We start from the raw sequence: 25,915 nt of genomic DNA, 5'->3' as shown, positions 1-25,915 counted from the left end.
AAAGCCAGGGTCATGGCAAACTGGTGTCCTCGGTCAGGACCCAGGTTGGGGGGCCAGATGTGGCTTTCAAACTGGGGCTCTGATTGGCTACATGACTCAGGCAAGAGACACTCCTGCTGTTGCCTCACCCACCCACGGTGGCCAACACCCACCCACAGCACCCACTGGGGCTGAATGATGGCAGCTAGCACGATGGTGGGAGGTGCCAATCCCTGCAGACAAGGGCCATATGGTGACCTGCACAAAGTCAGGGCCACACAGCCATGCAGGTCAGAGGAGCCGGTGAGGGGCATTCTCACCATCGATCAGATTTTACTCTTTATTATAACGCTACAAAATCACAGGGTGCTCATGATTTGAAATTTTTTATTTTTATTTTCTGAAATGGAACCATTGTACATTGTACAAACCATATCTACTGATGGAATAAATAAGTGAAAAATTATACTGCTGTACAACACACCAAAAAAAAAAAAATCGTAAGAGGAAAAAAAATTTAGATAACGTGAAAAAAGGTCTTTATACCTCTACCCAGGTCCTTGGCGGTAATGAGCATTCCAAACCGTGACATCGTTTGTAATGGGAGGTCACCACCCTATGAGTCGGTCAACTGCCTTCCGGGTTATGGGTGTTAAGTGCCAGCACTTTGTGGAATGTGTAGCCGCAGCTTCCCCAACTTCAAGTTTTTTCGGGGAATTAGTTTGCCCTGGGAGCCCTTTAGGCCATGGGGCCTAGTGTCCGCGGAAGGCATTCGCTTAGGACCCCCGCCCTGGCTTGCTCGGCTGGAAGGTCTTAGATTCTGTGGGGGGAGAGCATGAGGGGCGCAGGGTGGGTGGGGACAGCAGCTCCAAGGAGCGGGCTGTGGGGAAGGAAGCACGTCTGGATTTTTGCAGTCTCATTGTTCGGCGTGGAAGGCCTTCCTGGCCAGCTCTGCCTGGCGTGGCCGTGGCGGGGCGGGGGGCAGTGTGGGGGGCCCAGTCGGTCCCAACCACCGGCCCATTCCTACCTTCAGGCACTTCAGAGAAAAACTAATGACAGCCTCGGTGCGGTGGATGGTGTCTTCATCAACCGTGTCGACTCCCCTTGCCTGTCCAGAGGCCACTGCAAACAGAAGGGGCGCAGGGGACCCTGGCCAACTGCTGTTTCCGTGTGTGTGTGTGTGTGTGTGTGTGTGTGTGTGTGTGTGTGTGTGTGTGTGTGACAGAGAGAGAGAGAGAGATTCTCCTTCAGTTATCTTGGTTGCCACCTCTCATTTCCTCAAAAGAGCAGGAAACAAACATCCAAATTCATCTTTTGTCAAAACGGAGTTTTGCTGCAAAGGAAAACGTTAACTCTATAGGAGCTGGAGGTAAAGCCGCCTTGAGATTTGCTAAGAGGTAACGCAGAGCACAGTTCTCTGCGGAACCGCCTGCCTGCCTGAGTGAGGGCAAAACTGATAGGGTTTTTTCTTTTCTTTTTTTTTTTTTTAAGACAGAAACTTTTCGGCATCGTTAACTTCAACATTAAGATTTCCAAAGTTTGTTTGTTTGTTTTCCCTTATTTCAGGACACATTTTTGCATGAGGTATTTGAAATTCAGGAACATTTTGATTTCTTCTTGAAGTGCAGGAACTAGATTGGCTCCCTTAAAAAAAAAAGAAAATTAAGAGCCTCACCCTCAGAAACTCTTAGAAAATTGAACCTGGCAGACACTTCCTATGGTGGTCAGGAGAGAGATCCACATGTCAAAGGTGGTACCTGAATATGCACCAATTAGCAAAAACAAACAAAACAAAACAAATCCCCAAAAACAACCAACAAAACCCACAACCCTCCCCACCCCACCACACACAACTCAAAGGGAGTTGGAACTCCAGTGCAGTAAAGAAAGCTCAGGAAAAGGGTTAAGGTCTGAGGAGTCCATTTAGGAACTAAGAGCAACCAGGCCTCAGAACCAAACAATTAGGCAGTTGGTCCAAGGGGGCATCTCCATTTTGGTGAGAGGAAGTTGCCCCAGGCAGGCGGGGTTGGAGGCGGGATTCAATCACCCCTTCCTGGAGGAGTGCGGAGCTTTCCAACTCCTTGGTGCCTCCTTTCTGGCCTTCGAGGCCCAACCATCAAAGATCCGCTCCCTGGTGGGGACCCACGGTGGTGCATCCTGGCAATGAGACGAGATCCAACAGTTGGCTCAGCAAGTCAGGAACATTCTGCAGAAGCCAGCGAATTTCCCAAACTGCAATCCTGTGTCCCCCGGGGTGGGGCCGGGGGACCTGGGGAGGCAGAGGGAAGCAGGTTACTGTGGATTTGAAATCCAAGCGACATCCAGTCCTACGAAAGTTCAGCACCAGCTATTCCTGCCTCTGCTCCCAGCTTCCTCAGCCCTTTTATCGTCTTAAGGAGACAATCGTGCAGTCAGCCACAGAAGCCATTTCATCTTGGGGGGAATGGGAGAAAGCCATTTGGTGGGGGCAGAGGATGGAAGTGCCAGAACAATCTAAGGGCTCTGCATGTCCGTCTGGGCTGCTCAGAAACACCAGGCTCAGACGCCCCGAAGAAGTAAGAGCATATTGAGTGGCCAGCGCTTGGGGACAGTGCCAACGTCTGAGACTCCTCGGACCCTAGACGCTGGTGCTGTTCCCCCCCACCCCCCAGCAAAGGCCCAGGGAGTGCCCAAGCACCCCACACCTAAAAATCAGGCATCTGAGGAGGTTTTGCTCTTCTGCAACCTCTGGCTCTTTTCCTCCCTGCCTGCTCTGTTCCCATCGAAGTCCCAGGGCAGGGAGGAGCGAGATGCGAGGGCTGGAGCAATGGCAATGGCCGCCTCAATAAAGCCAAGAGGGCACTTTGCAAAGGGAGATGCAAAACAACCAGGAAAACATGCCAGAGGTCACCTCAAGGGCACAAGGCACAAAAAAAGAAAGCAGGAGGAATCGGTGGAACAGTGAAAAGCCCCGACAAAAAGCAAATTCCTGATGGGTACCACCCTCAAATAGCTTATATCGTTAAATAGAGAAGTGGGGGGGGGGACAATACAGCAGCAACGCAAATGTGAACTTGGCTGCAGAGACAGTGTGCAGACACTCCTGAGCTGTCGACCCGCCTCCACAAGGACAGTCACTTCAAGATTCGAGTGTTTTGCTTCACAGCAGAAAGTTCTTCAGTGTCTGAGAAGTCATGCCATTCTAGGTTTTCTTGGATTTGCACTTGGTAAACTTGGAAAGTTAGCAGTTCTAACCCGAGGGCTTGCTCGGGGGAAGCTGTTGTAGAGTTAAGTCTGCTGATGGACCTCCCGTGAAATGTGGTCCGGAGACGGGACCCAGTGTCTACATCTCTTCGGAGTTTTGTTGCGAAGCCTCCAGTTTCATCTTTTTAGAGGGCGGCCCTCCTTCCAAGTCCTGGGAAAAGAGGGAGAAAAGGTCACAGGTCAACAAGCTGTGAGGTTGAAGGGGAGCCCAGGATGGGACTGAGGGCAGGACCCCACGGCCAGCTGAGCGTGGACTTTAGGAGGTTCATGGACCCGTGGAGAACTTCAAACCCAAACTCCTCCTATCTCCCCCAAACCCCGCGTCACCTGGGCCCCGCCTGTCCCTGTCACACTGGCTTCCCTCCGGGTCTTCCCTCTGTGCCTCGAAGCACCCCCTCCCCTTCCCCCTGCACAGCCTGGAGGGGGTACCCTATTATCCATCCTCCAATCTATAATTAACTGCCAGGGTCATTATTTACACACAAGGTTCAAGTTTACCTCTCTAAGTTCAAAGCCCTAGACCAACCTGGCCACGCTGACAACTGCTCCTCCAGGGCCCAGCACTGGTGGCTGGCCTGGGGCGAACGCTTGGCAGTCGTTGAACGTGCACACGTACATTATTCTGGGGAAAGGGTGCGTAGTGGTCACCAAATTCCCAAGAAGTCCCTTGACTCAAAGAAAGGTCAAACACTCGCTCACCACCTCTGCCTGGACTGTCCCACTCAACCATCTCTGGCATCGCCATCCTGACCTGTCACCCAAGCCCCACTCTAGACTTCACACGTCCCAGCCGGGGCTCCCAAGTCCATCAGGGGTGCCCCCATCTGCCTGGGATAAAGGCGTGCGGTGCGCGGGAGGCCTCCCCCTGTCTCCACACCCCCACGCCGAGCCTAACAGCAAGTCCTTCAGCTCCATCTCCAAAGCCCCCAGCCCACCCTGCGCTCCCTCCGCCCAGCGCCCCGTCTGCCCCTCAGCTGCCACCACCTCTGGCCCGGATGACACAGCAGCTTGCTCTGCCACCTCCCTACACAGCCTCCAACATAGCCTAGGCGATCTCCTCCAAATAGAAATCATACATAGAATCTAAAACCCACCGAGACTTTCCCACTGACTTCACAACAAAATCCCAACTCCTTACCAGGCTGGGAAGGCCCAGGGACCTAGCCTGTTGTCCCTTTGTGCCTTGTCTCGCCAGCTAGGCTCCAGCCGCCCTGGCCTCCCCACTGTCCTCAGGCTCGCGCCTGTCTCCAGGCCTGTACACCTGTGGTTCCCTCTGCCTAGAAAGCATGCCTTCCCAGCCCTAATTCCTGTCCTTCAAAGTCCCGCCCCCAGCCCACGCCTCTCCGCCTCCACTATCCTGGAAGAACGCCCCACTCCTGTCAGGCTTGTTTGCATCAGCCTGTGCCGGTTCTCCCACGGCACATACTGTGGCTCTGTAATCCGCTGTGTCTGCTGGTTCCCCCTGGGTCTCTATCTGGCATAGTCCCTGGTACAGGGGGTGCCTGATTAATGTTAAGTAGAGACCCTGGGGCCTTGATGTAGGATGTGTATGAGCTTCTTGTAGCCGACCCTGAGAGCAGGTATGGCACGGAGACGAGAAGAGGCCGCTGTCTTTCCTCTCTGCTTTTCTTACTATGAAAGCGATCAAAGTTCAATCCAGATGTAACAGGAGCCAGTGGGCTGCATGGTCCCTTCTGAGGAAGGTGGGTCTTGCTCAGAAGGTCCCAGGGTTCTGCAGACCACTTGGATGGGAGCGTGTGTGTGTGGGGGGTGAAATGTGTGAGTTTAGGAATGGAACCTGGAAAGAGCAGGAGGTAGAGGGTGGGGGAGGTGAAATGAAAGAGCGAAGAGACACGTGGGCTTGGCCGACAGACAAGCAGGAATGGCCGGGCTTCAATGCCAAGTTGTTCGTTTTACTGCAATGCACCCTCCATCTTGCTCACAGACCTAGCAGCTCTGCAAGTGAGTGTGGGCGTCTCTGTGTGTGTGAAAGCAGTGGAGGGGGCCCAATTTCAGGTCTGCGCCCCCTGGAATGGGAGTGGAGTTAGAATGGAAGACCCCTAGACTTTTCCAGATGTCAGGGGGGAAGCACTAGATGCCCCCAGGGGTGTGGATCTAAGTTTCAAGTTGAGCTTTCCTCCACTGAGTTCAAGAGGCCATGAGACCCCAGCTCACACCTTGGTTTTACAAACTATACATGAGGCTTTGATTTTTATTTTTAATCAAATGGGCTCATGCTATGCTTGAGGCTCTGTGACTTGCTTTTCTCATTTCACATTGCGAGAATATTTCTTCATTCTTTATCTTACCTAAGTCAACCGTACTCCTTCTAACGGCTGCATACGAGACTGTTTTATACACAACCCCAGATTCACTTAGCCAGGTCCCTTTCGACAAACTTCCTGCCACTGCAAACACATCTTCCATCAACCCTCCCTCTGTGGCTCTGGGCATTTGGAGAGTGTTCCATAGAATGAAAGGAAGGTGCAGATGCAAAGGTATAGAGATGCGAAAGTCTGAGAGGCGCGTCCCCTGGGGAAGGCCTGGTTCAAGGCTCCATAACGTGCAGACCAAGTTTGGCTGCATACTGCCCTCTCCTTTCTTTCGGCTGCTACTTACTGTCAACATCTCCCGAGGTACCGGAAACTACTCAGCAAAGAGGAAACAGATTTTTTAGTTGACGTTTTGATAACTCTGAGACTCCACTCCTCTCGGATGAGCACACAGGGTTGACAATGAGTCTTCACGGTGCCCGTGGCAACACCGAGGATCTCCTGTGTCCAGCTCTGCTGTAAGCATGTTACCCACCTTCTCTCATCTTCCCATACCCTGGCCCCAAGACAGCCCTGACATCCCATTTTGGCTGCTGGAGACACTGCAGCTCAGTGCATGCCAAGTGACAGACCTGTGATTTGAACCCGGGACATCTGCTCCTATCCACTGGGCTACCTGCTTCTGCACTGTTTGATTCAGACCAGATTCTGACAAATGGTGATGACCCAGAAAGGGGTCCGAGCGGGGGGAGCACGGTCAGTTGCAAAATATATCCAAAGACTATTTCATCCAGCCTTGAGGATTCTGAAGACTTATCTTCCCAGCTCTAAAGGAAGTTGACTTTGGGTCACTGAGAGCAGGCAACGCTTTTATGGATGCAAATAAACAAAGTTACAAAGCTGAGGCTAGGAAAAAAAGACCCTTCGTCTTCCTCCACCCATCCCAAGGGCCGGGCCCGGTGTCCTGTCCTGCATCGTGCCCCAGCGCCCAGGACGGGACACAGAAGGCTGCTCACGAATCTTACTCAATGAATACACAAAAGTTCTAACCATCTAATGAGAAAACAACAAAACAAAATTACAAAACACCTTCAACGTACCCCCGACACCCCAACGGGCTCCTGGCTGATCTGGCTGCCCCTCTGAGACCTCGATCGAGGTACCTGAGAGATTGAGGACATCTCTGCAGCTAGACCCGTGTCTCCAGATGGCTGCCGCTCGACCTTCTCTGAACTGTTCATCGAGTTTTCCAGTGATGACTGTGAATTCTGCTCATCAGAGGCATCTGAGGGAGAAGAAGACGACAGAAGCTGTTTTCAGACACGTGAGATGCAGGGCCAGATGGACCAATTACTAAAAATACCTGGAACTGGGTAGTTTTGTGGCCAGGCGGTCTGTCAAAGCTGCAATGAGCTGGGGGGCTTGGGAAACCTCTTGCTTATTTTTTAATGATGTCATTTTAAGCAGCCAGGCCATGCGCTGGCCCTGTGGCCTCCAACTCTTTCCTGCACACCCCTTTATCTGCCAACTGCCCCTAGAGGGCATCCAAAAGGATGCCACAGGCTCTGTGCCGCGTGCACCCGGCGCCCTCTGGTGGACAAAGCACGTTCCAACCATCATGGCTGCCGACTCCTCCCTCTTCATCACAAAGCCTGCATTCTCCTCCATTGGGGAACCACAGAGGTAACTGCCCCCTTGTAAACATTTCTCTTAATAATATGGGTATTTTTCTGACCATCAGAACAATGACGGGTCATTGCAAGAAACAAAAACTACAGAAACAAGTAAGTTAAAATCGCCAATTATCTCACGCCACCCACAGCTACCATCCCACTAACATTGTAGAGGATTTAGTCCCATCTCTCCAGATGTTTTCCCCTTACACGCACATAATTCTCCTCTCTCCCCAAATAGGGATCGCACAGTATTTTGGAAGGCTTGTTCATGTCTTTTAAAATTCTCTAAATACAGGAGCATACAAAATGGCTGCACGGCATTCTATCAAACAATCACTTATTTAGTGAATCCTGTTTCAGCTCCCTGCTCCCCCCCAGCCCGGCCCCCACATTCCTTTAGCAGCAGGAATGTGCAGGGCATAGCAGGTTGTATGAGGTGGTGTGGCTTTGGAAGAAGAGGCACCTGTGGTCGTACCTGCAGCTTTTTTAGGGCACAGAACCAGAGCATTCATGGAACAAGCAGTGACACCCCACCCGGGGCCCCAACAACGTATGTCACCCTGATTTTCTAAAAGTGCACTAAAATACTCAAGAATGCCTTACTTTCTGGGATTACAGAGGCAGAAGAGTGACAAAGGGGGAAAAAAATGCAGGCTTACATTTTAAAGCAAGGAAGCAATATGGAGAACTGGGGAAAAGTCAGCAGCACTCCAGAGCCTGAGTCGGGAGGGGATCAGAGGGCTGGGAAGCAGGGCAGGCAAGGGCTGCACGACCCTCCTCCCAAGGGGCCGGCCTCACAGCCCATCCGGCCCAGGTGAGCTGCTCTTAACATTCTCTCACTCCCCAAACCAGCAGCCACTGATCTCTTGTGGGCAGTGCCCGGAGACCTGACATTCTGCCAGGGTCTGAGCTGGGGTATCCTGCTGCCAAGGGTAGAGTCAGGGTTCCATCCTCACTAGGGCTGGGCGCCACCTACAAGCTGGTATCTGGGAGGACATGGGGTTTACAGACAGACCTGGGTTCAAATGCTGCCTCAGTCACTTGTTTTCTGTGGGACCCGGGCTCTCAGTCTCAGATCCCCCCATCCCCGTAAAAATCAAGGTTGACAACAGTCACCCTGATGAGTCCCTGTGAGGATTAAGTGGAATGACAGGAAAAGGACCAAGCAGCAAAATAACCCCAAGTGGGAGTAAAGGAGGGATTACCTAGGGCACAGAACCAAACTCCCCATAAACCTGACATTTCTTTGATATTTTCAGTTTTACATTTAAAACCCACGTTAATGGCAATTCTTCAGAAAGTTAAATACGGAATTACCTCACGACCTACCAACTCCACTCCAAGGTATAGACCTAAAAGAACTGAAAGTAGGCCCTCCAATACTGGCACACAAATGTTCAGAGCAGCACTGCTTACAATGGCCAAAAGATGGAAACAGCCCAAATGTAAATGAACAGATGCAAGGATAAAGAGAACGTCGTCTGTGCACACGATGGAATGTTATGCAGCCATAAAAAGGAATGAAGCATTGACATATTACAGTGTGGATGAACCTCGAAGACATGATGGTGAGTGAAATCAGGTAGACACAAAAGGCCACACAGTACGTGATTCCATTTATAGGAAATGTCCAGAAAGGGCAAATCCATAGAGACAGAAAGCAGAGTGGTAGGTGCCAGGGGCTGGGGGATGGGAAGGGAGCGATTGCTAATGGGGACAGGATTTCCACTGGGGTGATGGAAATGTTCTGGAACTAGACAGAGGTGGTGATTACACAACATTGTGGATTGTCTGCCCTAAATGCCACTGGCTTGTGTACTTTAACCTGGTTACTTTTATGTTATGTGAATTTTATCTCAATTAAAAAAAATCCACATTAATGTTACCGTCTATTTCATAATGTGTTTGCTTAAACAAACATTTTCGATCGTGATTGTCCTCCTTCTCTCTGACCACAGTTCCCTTCCTGCCCTACACAATGCGTTCTGCAGAGTGGCGTGGGAGGTGGGGCCCCAGACGCAGGCGGAGAAATCACGAAGGTGGCTGGTCACCTGAAGAACCACACTGCCCGCTTGCCCTGCCTGATGCTCAGTGGCCCTGGAGCTCACGGAGTGTTCAAGGGCTCCGTGCAGTGGCCTGATTCTCTTAGCAGAACGGTACTGGAACTCACCCAGGGGAAATTATTTTCCTGGGGCCTAAATTTAGTCCAGGGAGTTTGAACATTATGTCATTCCCTGAACTCACTCAGCAGTAAACAAGTTCAAAGCAAGGTCAACAGCTGGTGACCAATTCACCCTGTCCCACAGGCAGGCAGGCAGCGTGCGCCCACCTGGGAAGGCTGTGTGGGAGGGGTCTGCCTCTGTGTCCTTTCCACAGGAGTTCAGGTGGCCCCTGGCAGTGGGCAGGTGGGCCTGGCCCGCTGTGGTGGTCCTGCCTGAGCAATGCTGGGCAATTGTGCAGGCCTAGTGACCTGCAATGGCCGGAAGAGGACCCTGGTGTGGTCCCCACCAAGAGCTGTGAAGCTTGTGGGGTGGTGGTGCATGGGGCTGGTGGTTACCAAAATGTGGTAGTTATGGAAGGAAGCATTAAACCGAGATATGATTCCTGCAGCTGAGCTTGAACTGGCCCTTTAGGACAAAGGAGACACAGACACCAAACATGGGAGAAACAAGGCCACTGCCGGAAAGAAAGCAGGACGTGGCCCACACCTGGTCCTGCAGGGCCCCTGCCCCCAGCACCCTGGGTCACCCCCCTACCCCCCGCCACACACACAGCTCACCAGGCCCTTCCTACGCGCCAGGCTCAGCCGAGCATGTCACTGACTTTCCTGCCTCACTTACCCCTTTCAGTGACCTGACAAGAGGCAACTTTTCTTTATCTCATTTCATAAACAAGGAAACAGGAAGGTGCGTAGGAGGTGATGCTGCCGCTCAAGGCCACACGGCTGGGAAGAGTCAGCCTAAATGTGACCAGTGCTTCCTGTGTCCACAGCCCCCTGGCCTGTGACTGCACGGCAGGCTGGGAGCTGCGGCTCACTGTCCAGCATCACGAGAGAAGCAGACCACGTATCACTACCGTGGGAAAAGATCAAAATTCAGAATACGGTTTGTATTGAATGCATATATATGGCTTTCTTACCATCCTTAAGTTGAAAAATCATTAAGTCAAACCATTGTAAGTCAGGGACCATATATATTTGAAAATTTTCATTTAGTGGCAGTCCAGAGACCTCAAAATAAATGAGCATATACATGTGTACACACACGTCCTCCACAATCAGACCACTTCTCACGGCACCTTCCACTCCCACTATGGTGCAGCCGCCGTGCTCTCCCACCGGAACGACTGCACTAGCCCCTCACTGTCCTCCTGCCTCCACCCTGGCCCCCCATGATTTGTTCTCAATCACAGCAACCCAAGTGAGCCTTCAGGTCACAACACGCAAACTCCCAGTGGCTCTCAGCTCACTCAGCACAGAAGCCGGGGTCTGCTACGTGGCCTTACGAGCCCCCCACACTGGAGGCCCGCCTCCTCTCCAGCCTCATCTCACTGTCTGAGCCCCGAGCCACACTGAGCATGTTCCCACCTCAGGCCCTCGCATGGGCTCCCTCTCCCCACAATGCGCTTCTCCGTTATCCACGTGGCTTGCTCCCTCGCCGCATTTGAGCCTCATTTGCACAATGAGGCTTTCCCTGACCCTATCATGTGGCAAGACTCCTCATTCCGTTTTCTTACTTTATAATTCTCCACAACACTTATTTTCCAAACACTAAATCGTGTGATTTTTAAATTGCACCGCACCCCCCACCAAGAATATGAACTCCAGGTGTTACCTTTCTTCTGCCCTCACCTTCCTGGGGCCGGCACACGGCAGGGCCTCCTTAGAGACCTGTCAACTGCCTGCCCGACTGAAGGCTGGATGGAGAGAAGCCCCTCTGAACCCAGCGCTCCAGGGCACATACCTTCAGCCCCAGGGAGCTCCTTTCCCTCGGCCTGGGCCTCGTCAGCCTTGGTGTCGGCGGCATCGCCGGGCACGGACGAGTTGGGCTCCGGAGCAGGGCTTGAGTTGCTGCTGTTCTCCTGTTTGATGGGGGAGGCGTCTGCTATGGAGCTCTGGTTGCTGTTATCATCTGTGTGGGGAACACGACGACAGGTGAAATTGGGCAGCTGCTGAGAAAAACCGGGTTGAAGTCTCGGCCTATCCACACCTCCGTGCCTGCAGCAGGACAGTCTCCCAGGAAAGGAGATACTTCCTCCCCCCAACCTCTGGACTGACACATCCAGCGCCGGCCTTCACGACCTATGACCTGTGCGGCAAAAGGTTCTGGGAGTTGGGCCTGACCTGCCCCCACAGGGGCCCCTGAGGACAAGTCTGTGTTTGGAGGCAGCCAGCCACACACAGTGGCCTGGCACAGTCTGACTTTTTGGGGGACATTTGAGGTCTCCTTCTGGGTGAGGAAACCAGACATCTTGTGTACTTGGCTCTGAAGTGATACCAAGGCCGAATCACATCCCGATGCAGCGCTGCCAAGAGGTTTCGTCTGATCTCATCAAGCCTCCAGATCAAACTTCCACTTGACACAAAATAAAAGGGAGGGAAGAACAAGTTCACAGCACAAAGTGGGATATTCCACAGGACAATTGACCCAGGTTCTTCAAGTCAAGGCCATTAAAAAAATTTTAAAAAAGGAGAAGTAGGGAAGATGATTGTAGATGAAAGAAAATGAAGAGAACTAACATGATGTGAGAAAATGATTTGGATCCTATTTTGAACACGGCAGCTGTAAGAGATGTTTTGGGACAATCGGTGAATTTGAACATAGCCTGGAGTTTAAAAGATATTGAAGAATTGTTAATTTTGCTGGGAGTGACCATGGTACAGTGGGTATGTAGAAATGTCATTTATTAGTGACGTATGCGTAAGTGTTTAGATACAGACTTAACTATCGTGATGCAGGAAAATTTATTTTAAAATTCTCTAGCACAGGCTCCACACAATTGTCAGAATTTCCTGAACTTTATACTCAAGAGCTGTGCATTTTTTATATGTAAATTGTAATTCAATTTAAAAACAACACAGTTAATAAATAGATGAGGCAAATACGGCATGATGTTACTGGAAATCTAGGTGGTAGGTATATGGGGTGGTTCACCATAGTATTCATTCTACTGGTCTCTCTTATGAAATTTTTCATAATGAAAAGAAAAAAGGAAATAAAGCTAATTGGGCAATTGCATTAGTGGTTAAGCTGGAGGCAGAACTGGGGTCCCAGGGCACATACCCCCTTACCTTGGACCCCCATTCTTGGGCACAGACAGTCATCTTAAACTATGGATACTCAAGTAGCAAATTTCAAAATTACTACTATAAACTTTATAATACTATAAAATAACACTAAAACTGGCTGCTTTTCTGGGCCATGCTGTACACCTGAGACCAAGGACATTTTTGTGGGGAGGGGAGCGGAGGGAAGAAGAGGGGAAGGGAAGGGAAGAGCATTTAGTCACCTTGTGTAATGCTCTCAACAACCTACCAGGTAGGTTACCACCCTCACTTTACAGAGAGGGAAACTGAGGCTCCGAGTGGCAGAGTCCCTTGCTCAGGCTGGTCTTCCCAGCTCCGAACCCCCAGTCTTTCTTCTACCTCAACCTGCCGAGGAAGCGCCAGGCAGTCACGCAGCCCCTGCTGGGTAAATTGCATCTTAAGCGTGCTCTGGGGGTTAGTTAGGAGTGAATTCTGGGACTTAAAAAAAAGAAAAAAATGTGCACTCTCCTGATCTACCTTTTGAGAAAATCTAACCCTCCGTTCTATGGCAGGATACGCATGCATGTGTGTAGGAAGCACGGAAGGCAGAGAGGCTGGACCCATGGGTCCCAGCGTGAGGTTATGTTAATGAGTGACAATAAGCACTAATGTTTAGCAAGTTAGCTGCCCGAGCCGAGCCTGGTGGCCCAGTGACAGCGTGACCCTGATACGGGGGCTAACCTCAGCTGGATCCTGGAGACTACAGAGCTGGATGCAGAGGCCCTCACTTCACCGCCTCATACCCCATCCTCCCACCCGGAGCCTGCCAGGCAAATCCAGCGGGGCCCCCACATCTTGCCCTGAACTTTCACTGACATGCTCTGTGGTTGGACTTGGTCTTGGCAGCACAGGTACTAAAATGCAAATGACACTGAGAAGGTGAGCATGGCTCCTGGTGTGTTCAGCATTCTAGATTTTTTCTGGAATGCTAGTCTAGATTTTTCTAGTGGCCACAAACTTAGATTCTGCCTCCAAAGGACCTTGCATGCCAGCACGGGCATTTCTGACTCTAGGCAAGTTACAGCATTCTCTGAGCCTTACTTTCCTCATCTGAACAATGGGGCTTGTTTTTAGGTAATGCATGAAGCAGGCTTAGCAAAACGCTTGGCACATTGTGATGGCTTCTTAAATGGTAGCTACCAACATGCTAAGGCTTTAAAAAATTATCTTATTTAATACTTATTTAATACAATGGGCCCCAGCCGGGTGGCTTGGGTGGTTGGAGCTCCGTGCTCCTAACGCTGAGGTCGCCGGTTCGATTCTCACGTGGGCCAGTGAGCTGCACCCTCTATAGCTAAGACTGTGAACAACAGCTCTCCCTGGAGCTGGGCTGCTGTGAGCAGCCAGAGGTTGGCATAAGCTGCCGTGAGCTGCCATGGACTGCTGAGTACTGCTGCGGGCTACGGTGTGCCACCATGAGTGGCCGGCAGCCCGCGAGAGCTGCCAGGAGCTGCTGTGAGTGGCCGACCGACAACCGGTGACCAACAGCCTCAGCTGGGGGGAGCGCAAGGCTCATAATACCAGCGTGGGCCAGGGAGCTGCGTCCTACACAACTAGACTGAAAACAACGGCTTGAGGGGGGAGAAGGAGGGGGTAAAAAATACTCACAATGACCTTATAAAGTAGGCGTTACCACCCCCATTTGACAGATTAAAACAGACAAACCCAAAGGCTACAAGTTAAGTAACTAGTCTGGGATGATGCAGTTGCGGGGAGATTCGAGGAGAGTCAGGCTTGAACCCAGGTCTATGGAGCTCTGACCTAAAAGGCTCCACCTGTAATTCTATGCTTCAATCCAAACCAGGAGCCAGGCCTGGAGTCTTCTTGACCCCTAGAGAGCAGGGGCGCTAGCCGGTGCCAAGGAGACAGGTATTACGTCCCAGCCCAAATGCCCTGCTTCCGAAAAGGAAACGCATCCCAGCTATGATTGCTCGGCCAGCGGGAGCTTTCTCCACACGCTGCCTGCCAAATCCCTGCGCTTTCTCCTCCCCTCCCTTCCCTCCTGTGTTTCTTTCAGCAACAAGCAAGACTCTGTCCGCAGAACCTGTGACTATTCTCCAGGCGCGTCAGTCTCCCTAGTACAAGACAGCCCTGGGTCTGGAGGGTTAGAACTCAATCAAACCACAATTCCTTTTGGATGTACTTACTCATTTATCTTAATACCACCTTGTGCCAAAGGCTTGGAGTGGTCAAAAGTACGAAGACACTGAACTTGGGATCAAGAGATGGAAAGAGGCCAGTGCTGCCAGCTCTTATACCAGCAGGCCAGGCAGGTGACAGAAGGAGGTGAGCCAGAGGGGCCTGGAGAGGCCGCGCCCTCCCTAAGGGACAGTGCTCCTGCCCAGGCAGGTTGCGGCCTCGAGAGGGAACGCGTGCCTGGGCTTTCAGGTTCGGATTTCTCCAAGGATGGCAGAAAAGCAGATTTCCTGATTTACATGTATCAGAAAGTCAATGTTTTAGAGACTTCACATGTGAGTCTCCAAGGTCAGAAGTCAGGTGGTGGTTTTCCTCGGAGGAGTGGGAACGACCAGTAGGGGACACCTGGGCTAGTGTGGCCTGGGTGTGCGTCATCTGTCAACACTGCATGCAGCCATACGCTTAGGGTCTGGGCCTTCCTCTCAGATAAAAAGGTAAAAAAGAAAAATAAACACCAGTAACATCAAGACAACTGCAGATTGGCTGAAGCACGCCCCCAGCCTGGATTTGATCGGTGGGACACTGGTTACAACTTTTGAAATAAGACAGCAAAGGCGGTGAGGCTGGCGCTGTGGAACCAGAGTCCCAGGGTAATTAAGGTGACGTCAGAAATCCAGGTTGGAGCTTCCCAGCGGCCAAAGCAACATTTGAAAATGGAACATAGAGTCATTTATATGGTATGTCAGGCCTAGGAGGGAGAGAGAGAAATGTGTGCCCCAAAAACCTACTGGGCACCCAGGGCTGACAGAACGTCTGTGAGATTTTTGTCCCTGGGTGAGAAGAAGGTCTCATTTTATGTTTCTTGGCTTGTCGGGCTGGGAAAGGCAGTTCCTTCTCCTCCACGGGGCCTTCTCCTTGGCACAGAGGCCTCCTGCTCCTGCCCAGCCCTCCTACCCCTCACCTGGAATGTGAACAAACCTGCTGCTGAAACAAAACACAACTGAGCGCTCTGCTCGGCCCAGGGGCCTGGCAGGAGGGCCGAGCACGCGGGGCGGGGGAGCTCACCATGCATATCCATCATCCCCGGGGACGAGCTGTTCTCCGGCGTGGTCACCTCCGAGCCACACTTCTCATCTTTGCCCTTTTTCTTGTTCTTGTTTTTCTGGAGGAGAAAATGGAGCAGAACCCGAGTTACCAATCACATGTGCGCACACAGGAGCGGGACCCTGGGGGGTGGTAGGAATATTTTATTCCACGGACTCGTCTTGGAACCCCCCAAATCCCTGGAGGGCTCTCCTTGGGCTTCATCTGAACACATCCCACTAGGGGTCTCATCAAAGAGCTCAGCGGAGGGAGGCCTCTGGGGCTGCAGATAAACCCACGGCGTTTGTAGGGCCGGCACCTGCAGGCCTGCAAACACCCTGGTTGGCGGGAGTCTCCTCCTCCTTCAGGGAGAGCATCTGGGGAAAAGGCCATGGTCACGGGCCCAGAGCTGGTACAGTGATGCCAGGTGAGCCATGGAAAAACGGAGTCACACATTCCCACGCTGGTTAAGCCCCAGGGCTGCCTGTCTCCAGCACCACAGGGGAAGACCAAGGGAAGAGGGAGGGAGAAGTTTTGCACGTGGTTCTATTTTTTACAACTGGAATAGAGTCATGTTAGAAACAACCTGTGTCCACTGGTAAGAGACTCATTAAATAAATGATGGTTCATTCATTCGATGTAATGTGATGTAACAATTACGGAGAATAAGGCAGCCCTTCCTTTAATAATGGGGAATGATCTACAAAAATGTCAACATTAAACACGTTTCAATTTCTCCAAGATGTATGAAGGTGCAGAATGGAATGCCGCCATTAATGGTAACAGAAAGGACAAACGTGTATTTACATGTTTGCAGGCACCTGCTCTCTGTGGAAGAAAAAACACTGGGTGCCTCCAAGGAAAGGAGCTGGATGCGGTCGGGTGATGGGGGGGACGGCGTGCACAGGGATGGGAAGCAGATTTATAAAATAGTATACAGTAAAAAAAAAAAAAAAAAGCTAACATTTGAAGAATACGTAAACCTAGAAAAGCGGAATGTAGATTGGTGGTTTCCAGGATCTTGGGTTGCAGGGAGGAACTGCTAAGTTTTCTTTTCGGAGTGATGAGACAGTTCTGGAATTACAGCGGTGATGGTTACACAACTCTGTGAATATACTAACACTGACTTGTACACTTTAAAAGAGTGGATTTTATGGCAGGTGAATTGTCTCTGTTTAAAGGAAGTTTTTAAAGTAATGTTTGAATTTCGTAACACGTTTTATCTATGTAAAACAATAAAATTTTCCAGAGTTCTAAAGAAAAAAAACAACAGGTGTAACCGTGTCATAATTGGGTGGTGTTGTTTTTTTTTGTTTTTTTTTTAAAAAGCTAGCTATCCCCCACAATGCAGATTCCTGGACAAAACCATCCGGGATTTGGATTCAGCTGTCTGGGGCGGGGCCCAGGAACCTGCCATTTCTTCAAGAGTCCCAGGGGATCAGATGCTCAGCCAGTTGGGAGACCCATCACCCTAGAGGGAGCGGGGGTGGGGAAATGGCGTCTTCTACATCCCACCTCAGAAATCACAGCAAACCAGCATTTCTTGAGCACCACCTCTATAGCTGCGCTGGGCTATGTTCTCCCCGTGTGACATATCTCACCTCTGCTTTGTTGCAGAAACCCCAGGACCTGGATTCTACTGCTTCATGGCACGAAAAAGGGAACTAAGGCCCATGGAGATGGGGGTCACCTGTCCAACATCACAAGTTCATCAGGGGTGGTCTGTCCCACTCCAAATCTAGTGCCCTCGGCCCAGCCTGGGGCTGCCTGAACTTGCCGACAGCCCATATATTAGGTTTTCTCCTTGATCAGGATCCATTTGGCACTTCCCCGATGTCTGTTCATGCTATTCTATAATTGTCTTCTCCCAATGAGATTATACATTCCTTGAGAGCAGGGACCACGTCTTCTGAAATGCAACAGCGTTTCTACACCACCTAATGATGTGCAAGGCACAGACGGGGCCAGAGCCAGGCGCTGCCTTCGAGGAGCCTGGCCATACTCTGCTCTCCCCGGGGAACGGCCGACACCCAGTACCGTGAGGGTCCAGGTCTCAGGGCGTCCGGGGAGGGCAGCCCTGGTGGCTCCATGAGCCCAGGCCAGAACCAGAAGGGACTACAAACAGCCACATTCTCAACGCAGCACCGACCCAGGCAGGGGCAAGCATGTGACCACAGGGTCAAGAATGCAGCCTCAGCCTTGCCTGGAACCCAAGACAGGTAACCAAAGACGACGGAGGGAGGCTTAGCCCGCCTTTACTTAGCTCCCCCCACCCCCGAAACCTACCAATCACAACCACGTCACCCCCAGGAGCAAATGGGGCCTTGCGGCTCTGTGTGAGCCGTTGTCCTGTAGGAGAGAACTGTGTACGCTTAGGAAAGGCACTCCAGGTGGGGGGAACAGCCCATGCAAAGGCCTGGAGGGGGACCATTCTGGATTCTGCCTGGAAATGAGAGTAGCTGACCTGGAGCCTTTGGGAGTAACTGACCTGGGAGCCAGGAAGCTGAAAAACTGCCATGGGGAGCTGCCATCAATCCCTCCTTAAACTCAAGCACAGCCCCTGGGGCGCCCTCCGGTGGCCACAGTCACAATCTCTCTGGGAGCTCCCCACAGTGGTCCATGCTTCCTGCACCAAACTCTCTCACTCTGGGGTCACCTGTCACCAGCAGCTCCAACCACCAGAAGGTTCTCCAACAGTGGAGAGAACGTGCTTTAGAGTCAGACAGACCTGACACTTGCTGTGTGACTCTGGGGAAATGGCTTTACCTCTCTGAGCCTGCGTCCTCACGTGTACAGAGAGGCTAGAGATCAACTCCACACACTCAGTATGAGAAATAAATGAGGTAATGCCAGGCAGATAGTCAGGTGTTCAGGACGGGAGAGGATCTGCCTATCTGTGGGCACCACTACACGCGTCTCCCAAACCATGGTGCCCAGGGCCCAGGGGAGGGGACACCTCTGCACTAAGGTGTGTCCCCACTGGCAAAATGTGGAGCTCTTGGCCCAGAAGAGATGACCTGCAGGGGACACTCCCCACCTCTCTGAGGACCAAACTCTGGGGCTGGACCGTGAGTGGGGAGGAGGACACAGGTCCAGCAGCCTGTCCATCCCTAAGCTGGGTGCCTCTGCTTCCCAGGTAGCCTTGGGCCCAGCGTCCCACCATGGTGGCAGTCAAAAGCCCCTGTCCTCCTGGTGGGAGGGACATGGATGGACAGCCCCACCCCAGGGGGAAGGCCCCTAATACTCACATCGTCAACCTTTGGCTCTGTCACAGGGACCCACTTGTAGATTCGCAGGGATGTGTCACCCACGGTCACCCACTTCTTCTCCCTGCGGAGGAAGAGGAAGAGCCTGTTACCAGAGGCTTGGGGGGCAGGGCCCTGCTCACGCCTGTGGGGGCACCAGCCCTACTCCCTTGGGGCAGCTGTGATGCAGTGACTGCTTGGAGTTAAGAGGACGAGCTCCAGGTCCCATAGACGAGGTTCTAATCCCAGCTGAGATGCTCATCAGCTGGGGCCCCTGGGCAAGTCACTTCATCCGTCTGAGCGTCAGTATCCCCCTCTGTTAGACCACAGAGTCGTCCAGCTCTCTGAGATGCTGTGAGGAGTACATGACACCACGTGTGTTAAGGTCCCCCCAGTGCCTGGAAGGAAGTGCTCGGTAAGACTGGGGGGAGAAGGGCTGCCATTGGGGTGACTCATCTGGATGAGGGGAACCCGGCCCCAGAGTCCTCTAGCTTTTGTCCCACATCGCTCCCAAGTGGGGCCACCCCAGCCCCTCTGGGCAGCAGAGAAGCCCATGTCTGCACGGCTGCCCCCACCCCCAGCCTGTCCTAAATTCCTGGGGGACAGCATCCAGGGCCCTTGGCTGCCAGAGGCAGGTTTATGGATGAGGAGAAAGTCACAAGCCATGAGAAGGCAAAGAGGTGACTGGTTTTCATTCAGGATAAAAATGACCGCCCTCTCCTCCACACCGCTATGCTCCAAGCCACTGTCCTTCTCTAGATTATTGTCACAGCTCCAGAACTTCTATCCTTGACCCCCTGTATCCTACAAGCCAGGTCATGTCACTTCCTGCCCCAAACACTGGGACTGAGGGCACGTGGGCTCGGGGAGAACTCACTGTAGGGGGAGCTGGGATTTGAACCCCGGGCAGTGCAGGCTCTTGGGTCCACGCTCCTAGCAGCAGGCTCTGCCATCCTGGGAGAAGTGGGAGGTCAAGGCCAGACGCACGCCTGGTACAGGTGGTGTAGCTGCCAGGAGCCCTCAGCAATTTTAGCGACAAGGTTCCACCAGAACCCAGAACTACACGTGACATGAGTGCCTCTCTTCGTGAGCTGTCTGGCACTTCCTCCAGTCTCCCCGCCCCGATCTCAGCCTTGGGTCCTCTCCTCTGTGGATGGGGAGGCCCAGGTGGTATTACAGCCACCTGGCACCCCTTCACTACACGGGGTTCTGAGCACCCGAGCACACTCCAAACCACCTAACCAAAACCACAGACACCTCTACTCCCAAAATTGTGCCTGCTCGGGTCCCACATGTTCCCTGCTAGAGGAAGATAGGACCTCGCTTTTATTTTTATATATGATAATATATTATTATGACCATTTCTAGTGTGTTCTATGTGCTAAGCATTGTCCACACTTGCTCTAATCTTCCCATAACCTTGTGTGGCAGGAATTGTTACCCTCCCCATTTGACGGATGAAGAAACTGAGGCACGGGGAGGTGAAGTCATCAAATCCTCCTTGCTGCACTGCTGTTTGGAGCAGCCTCTCCCGCCTCATCCCTGCCTCTTTTAGCCCAGAAAGAAAGAAGTAAAGGCAGGTATCGAAGTCACCACCCACCCACCTCCTTCGTGCTGGAGGCAGAATGGACAAGCCACAATCCCAGTCTTTCCCTACCTCCATTCTGAATAATCAGAACGTGCCAGGAAGGGACAGAGGCAGTCCAAGAAACAGTCTCAGTGACAAAGCGACAATCATAATAGCCATTGTGTGCCAGGCTTCGTGCCAAGTGCTTAATTTACACGCCCTCGCTCCCAGAGATTGCCACTAGGCCTATGTAAGGGAGACTACTATCACCCCACTTTATAGATGGGGGATTGGAGGCCCAGAGAGGTTATACCACTAGTTCAGGGTCACACAGCTAGTCAATGGCAGAACCAGGACTAGACACAGGCTCTGAGCCCAGCACCCACCTTCTGCTATTCTGTCTCTTGTGAAAACTAAGCATCCGTTCCACAGAGCGTGCTGTGAACAGAAGCTGGACAAATGTGCAAACTGCTTAAATCCTGCAGAAGTGACCAAAGGCACTTACTACTCAGAAGCCCTTGACTGGCTTCCTCGCCCTGGGCCCCAGTATACCAGGAAATCCACAGTTTGATTGTGTAAACAAACAAAAAAAGCAATTGACTTGCAAATACACAAGACACCTTTCAGGGCAGAAAGTACCAGATCTGGGTTTGCGGCCACACACGAGTCAGGATGAATGTTTGCAGTCGCAGGTGCTTCCCAGAGAGGTTAGGGGGCCTGCAGGTTATGAGCTCAATACAACCAGGTCATCCCTTCGTCCTGGCTGGAGACCCTTGGCCCATGTCCCCCGCTCACCGTGCTTCAGCTGCATTCCTAGCTGCGGACACTGAGGGGCTATCAGACAGGGGCCAGAGTGTCAAGGAGCCCACCTCAGGCCTGCCATTCGGTCAGCAGCCACCCAGGAAGAGCCAGGGCCCCGGAGCTCAGGTGTTAAGTCGCTGAGCAAGCACCAGGGAAGATGAGAAGGGATTTCACAGACGTGTCGCGTGAGCTCAGAGCGTCTCATCAAGCTGGCGGCTTGGCAGCGCCCTGGGAAACACCACATGGGCTTAGAGGAACAGCTGAGTTCCCAGAGCCGCCCCCAAACCCATCACCCAGAGCACATAGCCCCCACCCCCCACAAGGGTAGTAAGCGGTAGCTATTACCTTGCGTCTGGCAAACAAGTGGCCCACAGACGTGTTTTTGTCTGGCCTGCATGGTGCTTTTAAAATTTTGAATCAATTTCCAAACTTAAAAAAAGTCAGACAGTATAAAAATCCAGATTCCTGGCTACTTTCAAAAACATGACCTGACCACGAGGGGCCCACAGGCCCCCCGAGAGGAGCAACGGCACTCGCCAGATGGGGCTCTGCGGTTCCCTCAGATCCTCCAGCTCTCCCCACCTGTAGGCACTGGGCCCGGATTCACGACCACCAGGCCCCACCCCAACCTCGCCAGGAAGCTGCCCCTGGGCGTGCCCTAAGCCCTCCTGCTTCATGGCCCCTGGTAACCAGCCAGGCTTCGGCATCGCTCTCTTCCCATCAGGCCTGGACTCCAGGACGAAAGGAGGACGTGAGGTCCCCGCTGTGGGGACAGAGCTCCGAATGCTCCTCCTGAGCAAGGCTCCTATGTCAACTACAAGCACCCAGCGCAGGTTCTCCAGGCCAAGGCCAATTTCCAACGTTCTCCCAAGGCCAGGTCCAAGGCCAAGACCATCCTGGGGTCACCTGGCTCCCTCAAAGAGAGCTCTACATCCCTTCCTTTGTATTCACTTCCCAGGGCTAGTCCTTGACACCTCCGAGGCCTGGTCAATGGCTGGCCTTATCCTAACTAGGCCCAGGCCCACATGAGCTGCCCGGTGCCTGGTAGGAGGGTACCCCCAAAGGTACTGAGGGGGGACCCTAGGCACAAACCTCCCCCACCGCCAGGGACAGGTGGGAAGTCCTTGGAAAGTCTCACTGAGGGATCTTTCAGACCAAAGGCCCGGGGCCCCCAGCCCAGTCCTATTTCTCAGCTCAAGCCATTGCCTCCCACCTAATGCGTCTCCCACCCTGCTGTTCTCCACTCACACTGGCCCGCCTAACCCTGGCGGGTTTCCTAAAAAGGGGCCCACCATTTTGTCCTTCCTTCAGCCATCTTCTGGCTGCCTCACACTCACCAGCTTGCCCTGCTGGGACATCAGACAGAAAGGAGAAGAGGAGCGGCCAGCAGCTGTGGACACAGTGGCTACCGCGGGCTGCTGGCTCTTTCCAGGGGCAGGGGAAGGGTAGGGCTGGCAGAGGTTTGTCAGGGGGTCACTGGGGCTGGCGAGAAATACCACCCTAGGCTTCCAGGCTGAATGACATGCCAGACACCTTCTTTCTCCTCTGGGTACAATATAGGATGCTGAAATAAATTTGAATTTCAGATAAACAATGAGTAATTTTTTTTCGGTATAAGCATGTCCCAAATATTGCATGGGACATACTTATATTAAAAAAAAAAAAAAAAAAAAAAGCCTATTTTAAAAATTATTTTGTTGTTTACCTAAAATTCAAATTTAACTAGGTGTCCTGTCATTTTATTTGCTAAATCTGGCAACCCAACATCCCAGCCAACGGTGAACTGCACGGTTGGTGGCCACGCAGTTAATAAACAACCCAACGTCTGGAGGACTGACTGGAAGACCCCTTCTAAACGCACAGTGAAGGTGAGATTTGGCTTCTGGAGGCCGGAGAAACCCAAGATATAAGGCAGTTTTTGGGTTGTTTTTTTTTGCCTAGAAGAGGCAGGAAAAAAAGAAAAAAACATCAGCAAAATACAAGTTTCTACAGAGCCCACCTTATAATGAAGACATTTAATGACTGCTCCAGTGTACAGGGGTGAGGGCTGTTAGAGACCCGATCTTATTCTAGTGGGGGAGTGGGGAAGGAAGCCCCACAGAACCCCTTTGCTGCCATGGTTGGAGAAGTACCATGGTTTGCCCAAGGTCACGGCCAGGAAGTTACCTGGAAGCCCAGTCCAGCCTTGAGATCCCAAGCCTGAGGTCTTTAGAGGACTTGACAGGTTGTTCCCCAAAACACAAGCAGGGAGGGACATAAGCTCTCCTCCCCTCCCCTAAACACAGGCTGGGCCTGCAGTGGGCTCAGCAGCATCCAAAGCCTCCAGGCCGGCTGCTCTGGGGCCCACAGGGTGGAAAACCCCATAGTTCCATCTGCCCTCCCTGCAGAGCAGCTGGCAGGCAGGCCCTACAGGAGCAGCTGTCAGGGTATAGGAGCCTCTGCCTGGCTGGGAACCTGGGGCAGAAGGCCCCACCACGCCTCCTGGAACAGAAAAAGGCAGCTTGTCCCCAGCCTCTTTCTCACCTCCAGGCCTGTGATAAAAGGGACTTAGGCCCAGACACCAGTTTTTCTCTTTACAAAGGCGCTAAGATAGGGGACAACTCCAGCCTTCCCTCTGGAAATCCCACAGGAGAGGGGGCTGTGGACTTGTTTTCCGGTGTGTGTTTTGGCCTGCAGCTGTTTCTGCCATTTTTAAATGGGTCCAGTCCCAATCGGGGTGCCCTGAGCACTAGCGGAGCTCCCACAGCACGGAAGACTTGGATTTCAACTTTGGAAAGTCTCCCCTTCTCACGGTTCTGAAAATTCTTTGTCCCATTGGAGCCAAACCCAGCCCTCGGCCGGGCATCCGGCCATCTGCAGACAGCCCTTTCCATAGGAGGCCTGGGAGCACGTGGACTTTATTGATTTTCCTCTTGCCTTTTTTGTTGGGTTTGACTCAGAAAGGACAACTAACTTGTGACACGGCTAGACTGGATCCTGGCCCCCTGTGGTTTTTAGAGACCAAGGCGTTACTCAAGAAATGACACCCCTAAACATAAACATAGTCCTCCACGGGGGGCCTGCCCAGTTTTCAGGCTTTAAATAAAGGGTCAGGACGAGCCCGCCGGCACTGACACTCCAGAACGTCGCGGCTGCTCCTCTCCCTCCCTGACCCTGGTGAAGCCGTGGGGGAAAAAAAATAATAAAGTTGAAATCAGGGAGCTGGGAGTTTTCAACAAGTCTGCCCCAACCTGGCGATGTGCTGCGTCTCGGGCCTGGCTCTGGGGCGATTCCGAGTCAGACCCCGCCGGGGCCGAGCAAACATTCAGTCCTATTAATTACAATAAGGCCACGCCGGACACTAGCTCGAGCTCGAGAAACACGCGCGGCCAACCCGGAGTCTCCCTTTCCCCCCCGTGCAGAGAACAAAAACAACGGCTCCCTCCGCAAAACAAACACGAGCTGCTGGTTTGGGAAAGGCAGACGCGCGGCCCAGGACCAGTTTCTGAGCAAAAACATTGGCTCGCCCGAGTCCCGCGCCCGGGTGCCGGGTGGAGCGGGTGCAGGGGGTGCCCGGCGCCCTGGGCCCCGCGGCGCCCCTCCTCGCGCTCGCCCCCATCTTGCTTCCCCGCCAACAGCCCTCGCTCCAGGCAGCCCAAAGCGCTAAATTTAAACGGCTCGCGCTCTGCAAACTCCGCAGACTCGAGGGCGCCGGGCCTGGGAGGCGGGGAGCGAGCGAGCGAGCCGGCTGGGGAGGGAGCGAGGGAGGGAGGCCCGGCGCGGGCAAGGGCGCGGGGGCCGGCGCTGCGCCGCCCGGGGCGCGCGGGGAGGAGACGGAGACCGCGGCGGCCCGCTCCGCGCTGCACAATGGAGCTCGCGCTCTCCCCTCCGCCGCCGGCATCGCGGCCCCGGCGCGCGGGAAGCCGCTTTCATGTGACTTGCACAAAACGAAATGGCTTCTGGGGCCGGCCCCGAACCCCCCTTCCCGGGAGCCGAGCGCCGCGGCAGGGACTGCCCGCCGCTCAGCCGCCCGGCTCGGGGCGCCCCCGCCTCCAGGCTGCCACCGCCGCCGCGCCAGGTGGGCGACAGGCGCGAGCGCACCTGGGCAGCGGCCGCGGCCCCCGCCTCGCGCAGGTGACCCGGCTCGCGCGCCGCCCGCCCTCTCCAACTCCCGGGCCCGCGGGCGGCCGGGACGCTGCGCCCGCCGGCTTTTTGTATGTGGTCTGGGGTCGGGCGGCCGCGGCACCGAGGGGGCGAGCTGCGCCTCCGCTTACCATTTGCGCACTTTCTCAATAGCCGCCATGACCCTCTTGATATCATCTTTGGCCCGGCTCCTGGTCTCGGCTCGAACCGACCTGCCCGACATGGTTCTGGCGGGGAGAGAGAGGCTGCGAGCGCGCCGCCGGGTCCTGCTCGCGCTCCGCGGCGGCCACACTCGCGCCCGCCCGCCGCTCACTCACACACACAGACTCACACACACAGACGCTCACACACACACACGCACACACACACACATACACACACACACACTCACACACACACACACACATACACACACACACACACACACACACACACACACACAAAGCCGGGGCCGCCGCGCGCCCGGGCCCAGTGCGCAAGCGCCG

At 53.3% G+C, this 25,915-nt stretch overlaps 1 protein-coding gene across 2 annotated transcripts; it reads right to left on the bottom strand.

The window, feature by feature from the left end:
- Nucleotides 1-349: 349 nt before the first annotated feature.
- Nucleotides 350-25,909, bottom strand: BCL7A (BAF chromatin remodeling complex subunit BCL7A). Of its 2 annotated transcripts, none has more exons than XM_074321494.2 (6): nucleotides 25,562-25,909; nucleotides 18,944-19,025; nucleotides 15,678-15,774; nucleotides 11,134-11,301; nucleotides 6,596-6,780; nucleotides 350-3,373 (listed from the first exon to the last, which is right to left on the bottom strand). In XM_074321494.2, exons 1-6 carry the CDS (start codon nucleotides 25,651-25,653, stop codon nucleotides 3,302-3,304), a joined length of 696 nt encoding a protein of 231 aa, XP_074177595.2. In that variant the 5' UTR covers nucleotides 25,654-25,909; the 3' UTR covers nucleotides 350-3,301. The 2 variants fall into 2 exon arrangements, with proteins under 2 accessions (XP_074177595.2, XP_074177596.2); XM_074321495.2 differs by having other exon boundaries at nucleotides 6,659-6,780.
- Between the last annotated feature and the right edge of the window lie 6 nt (nucleotides 25,910-25,915).

This window comes from Rhinolophus sinicus, chromosome 9, assembly GCF_057876585.1.
Source record: "Rhinolophus sinicus isolate RSI-liver-muscle chromosome 9, RSI-T2T, whole genome shotgun sequence".
Lineage (NCBI taxonomy): Eukaryota > Metazoa > Chordata > Mammalia > Chiroptera > Rhinolophidae > Rhinolophus > Rhinolophus sinicus.
This window is presented reverse-complemented; position numbering and strand designations above follow the sequence as displayed.

Bases quoted from the DNA above. Each gene is read 5' to 3' on its own strand.
- BCL7A (XM_074321494.2), bottom strand. From the start codon at position 25,653: ATGTCGGGCAGGTCGGTTCGAGCCGAGACCAGGAGCCGGGCCAAAGAT. The intron at 11,302-15,677 runs GTGAGCTCCCCC...TTCCCCACACAG, and splicing joins GGGGATGATGGATATGCATG to ATGATAACAGCAACCAGAGC. The intron at 3,374-6,595 runs GTACGTTGAAGG...CTCTTTTCCCAG, and splicing joins AGCCCGTTGGGGTGTCGGGG to GACTTGGAAGGAGGGCCGCC.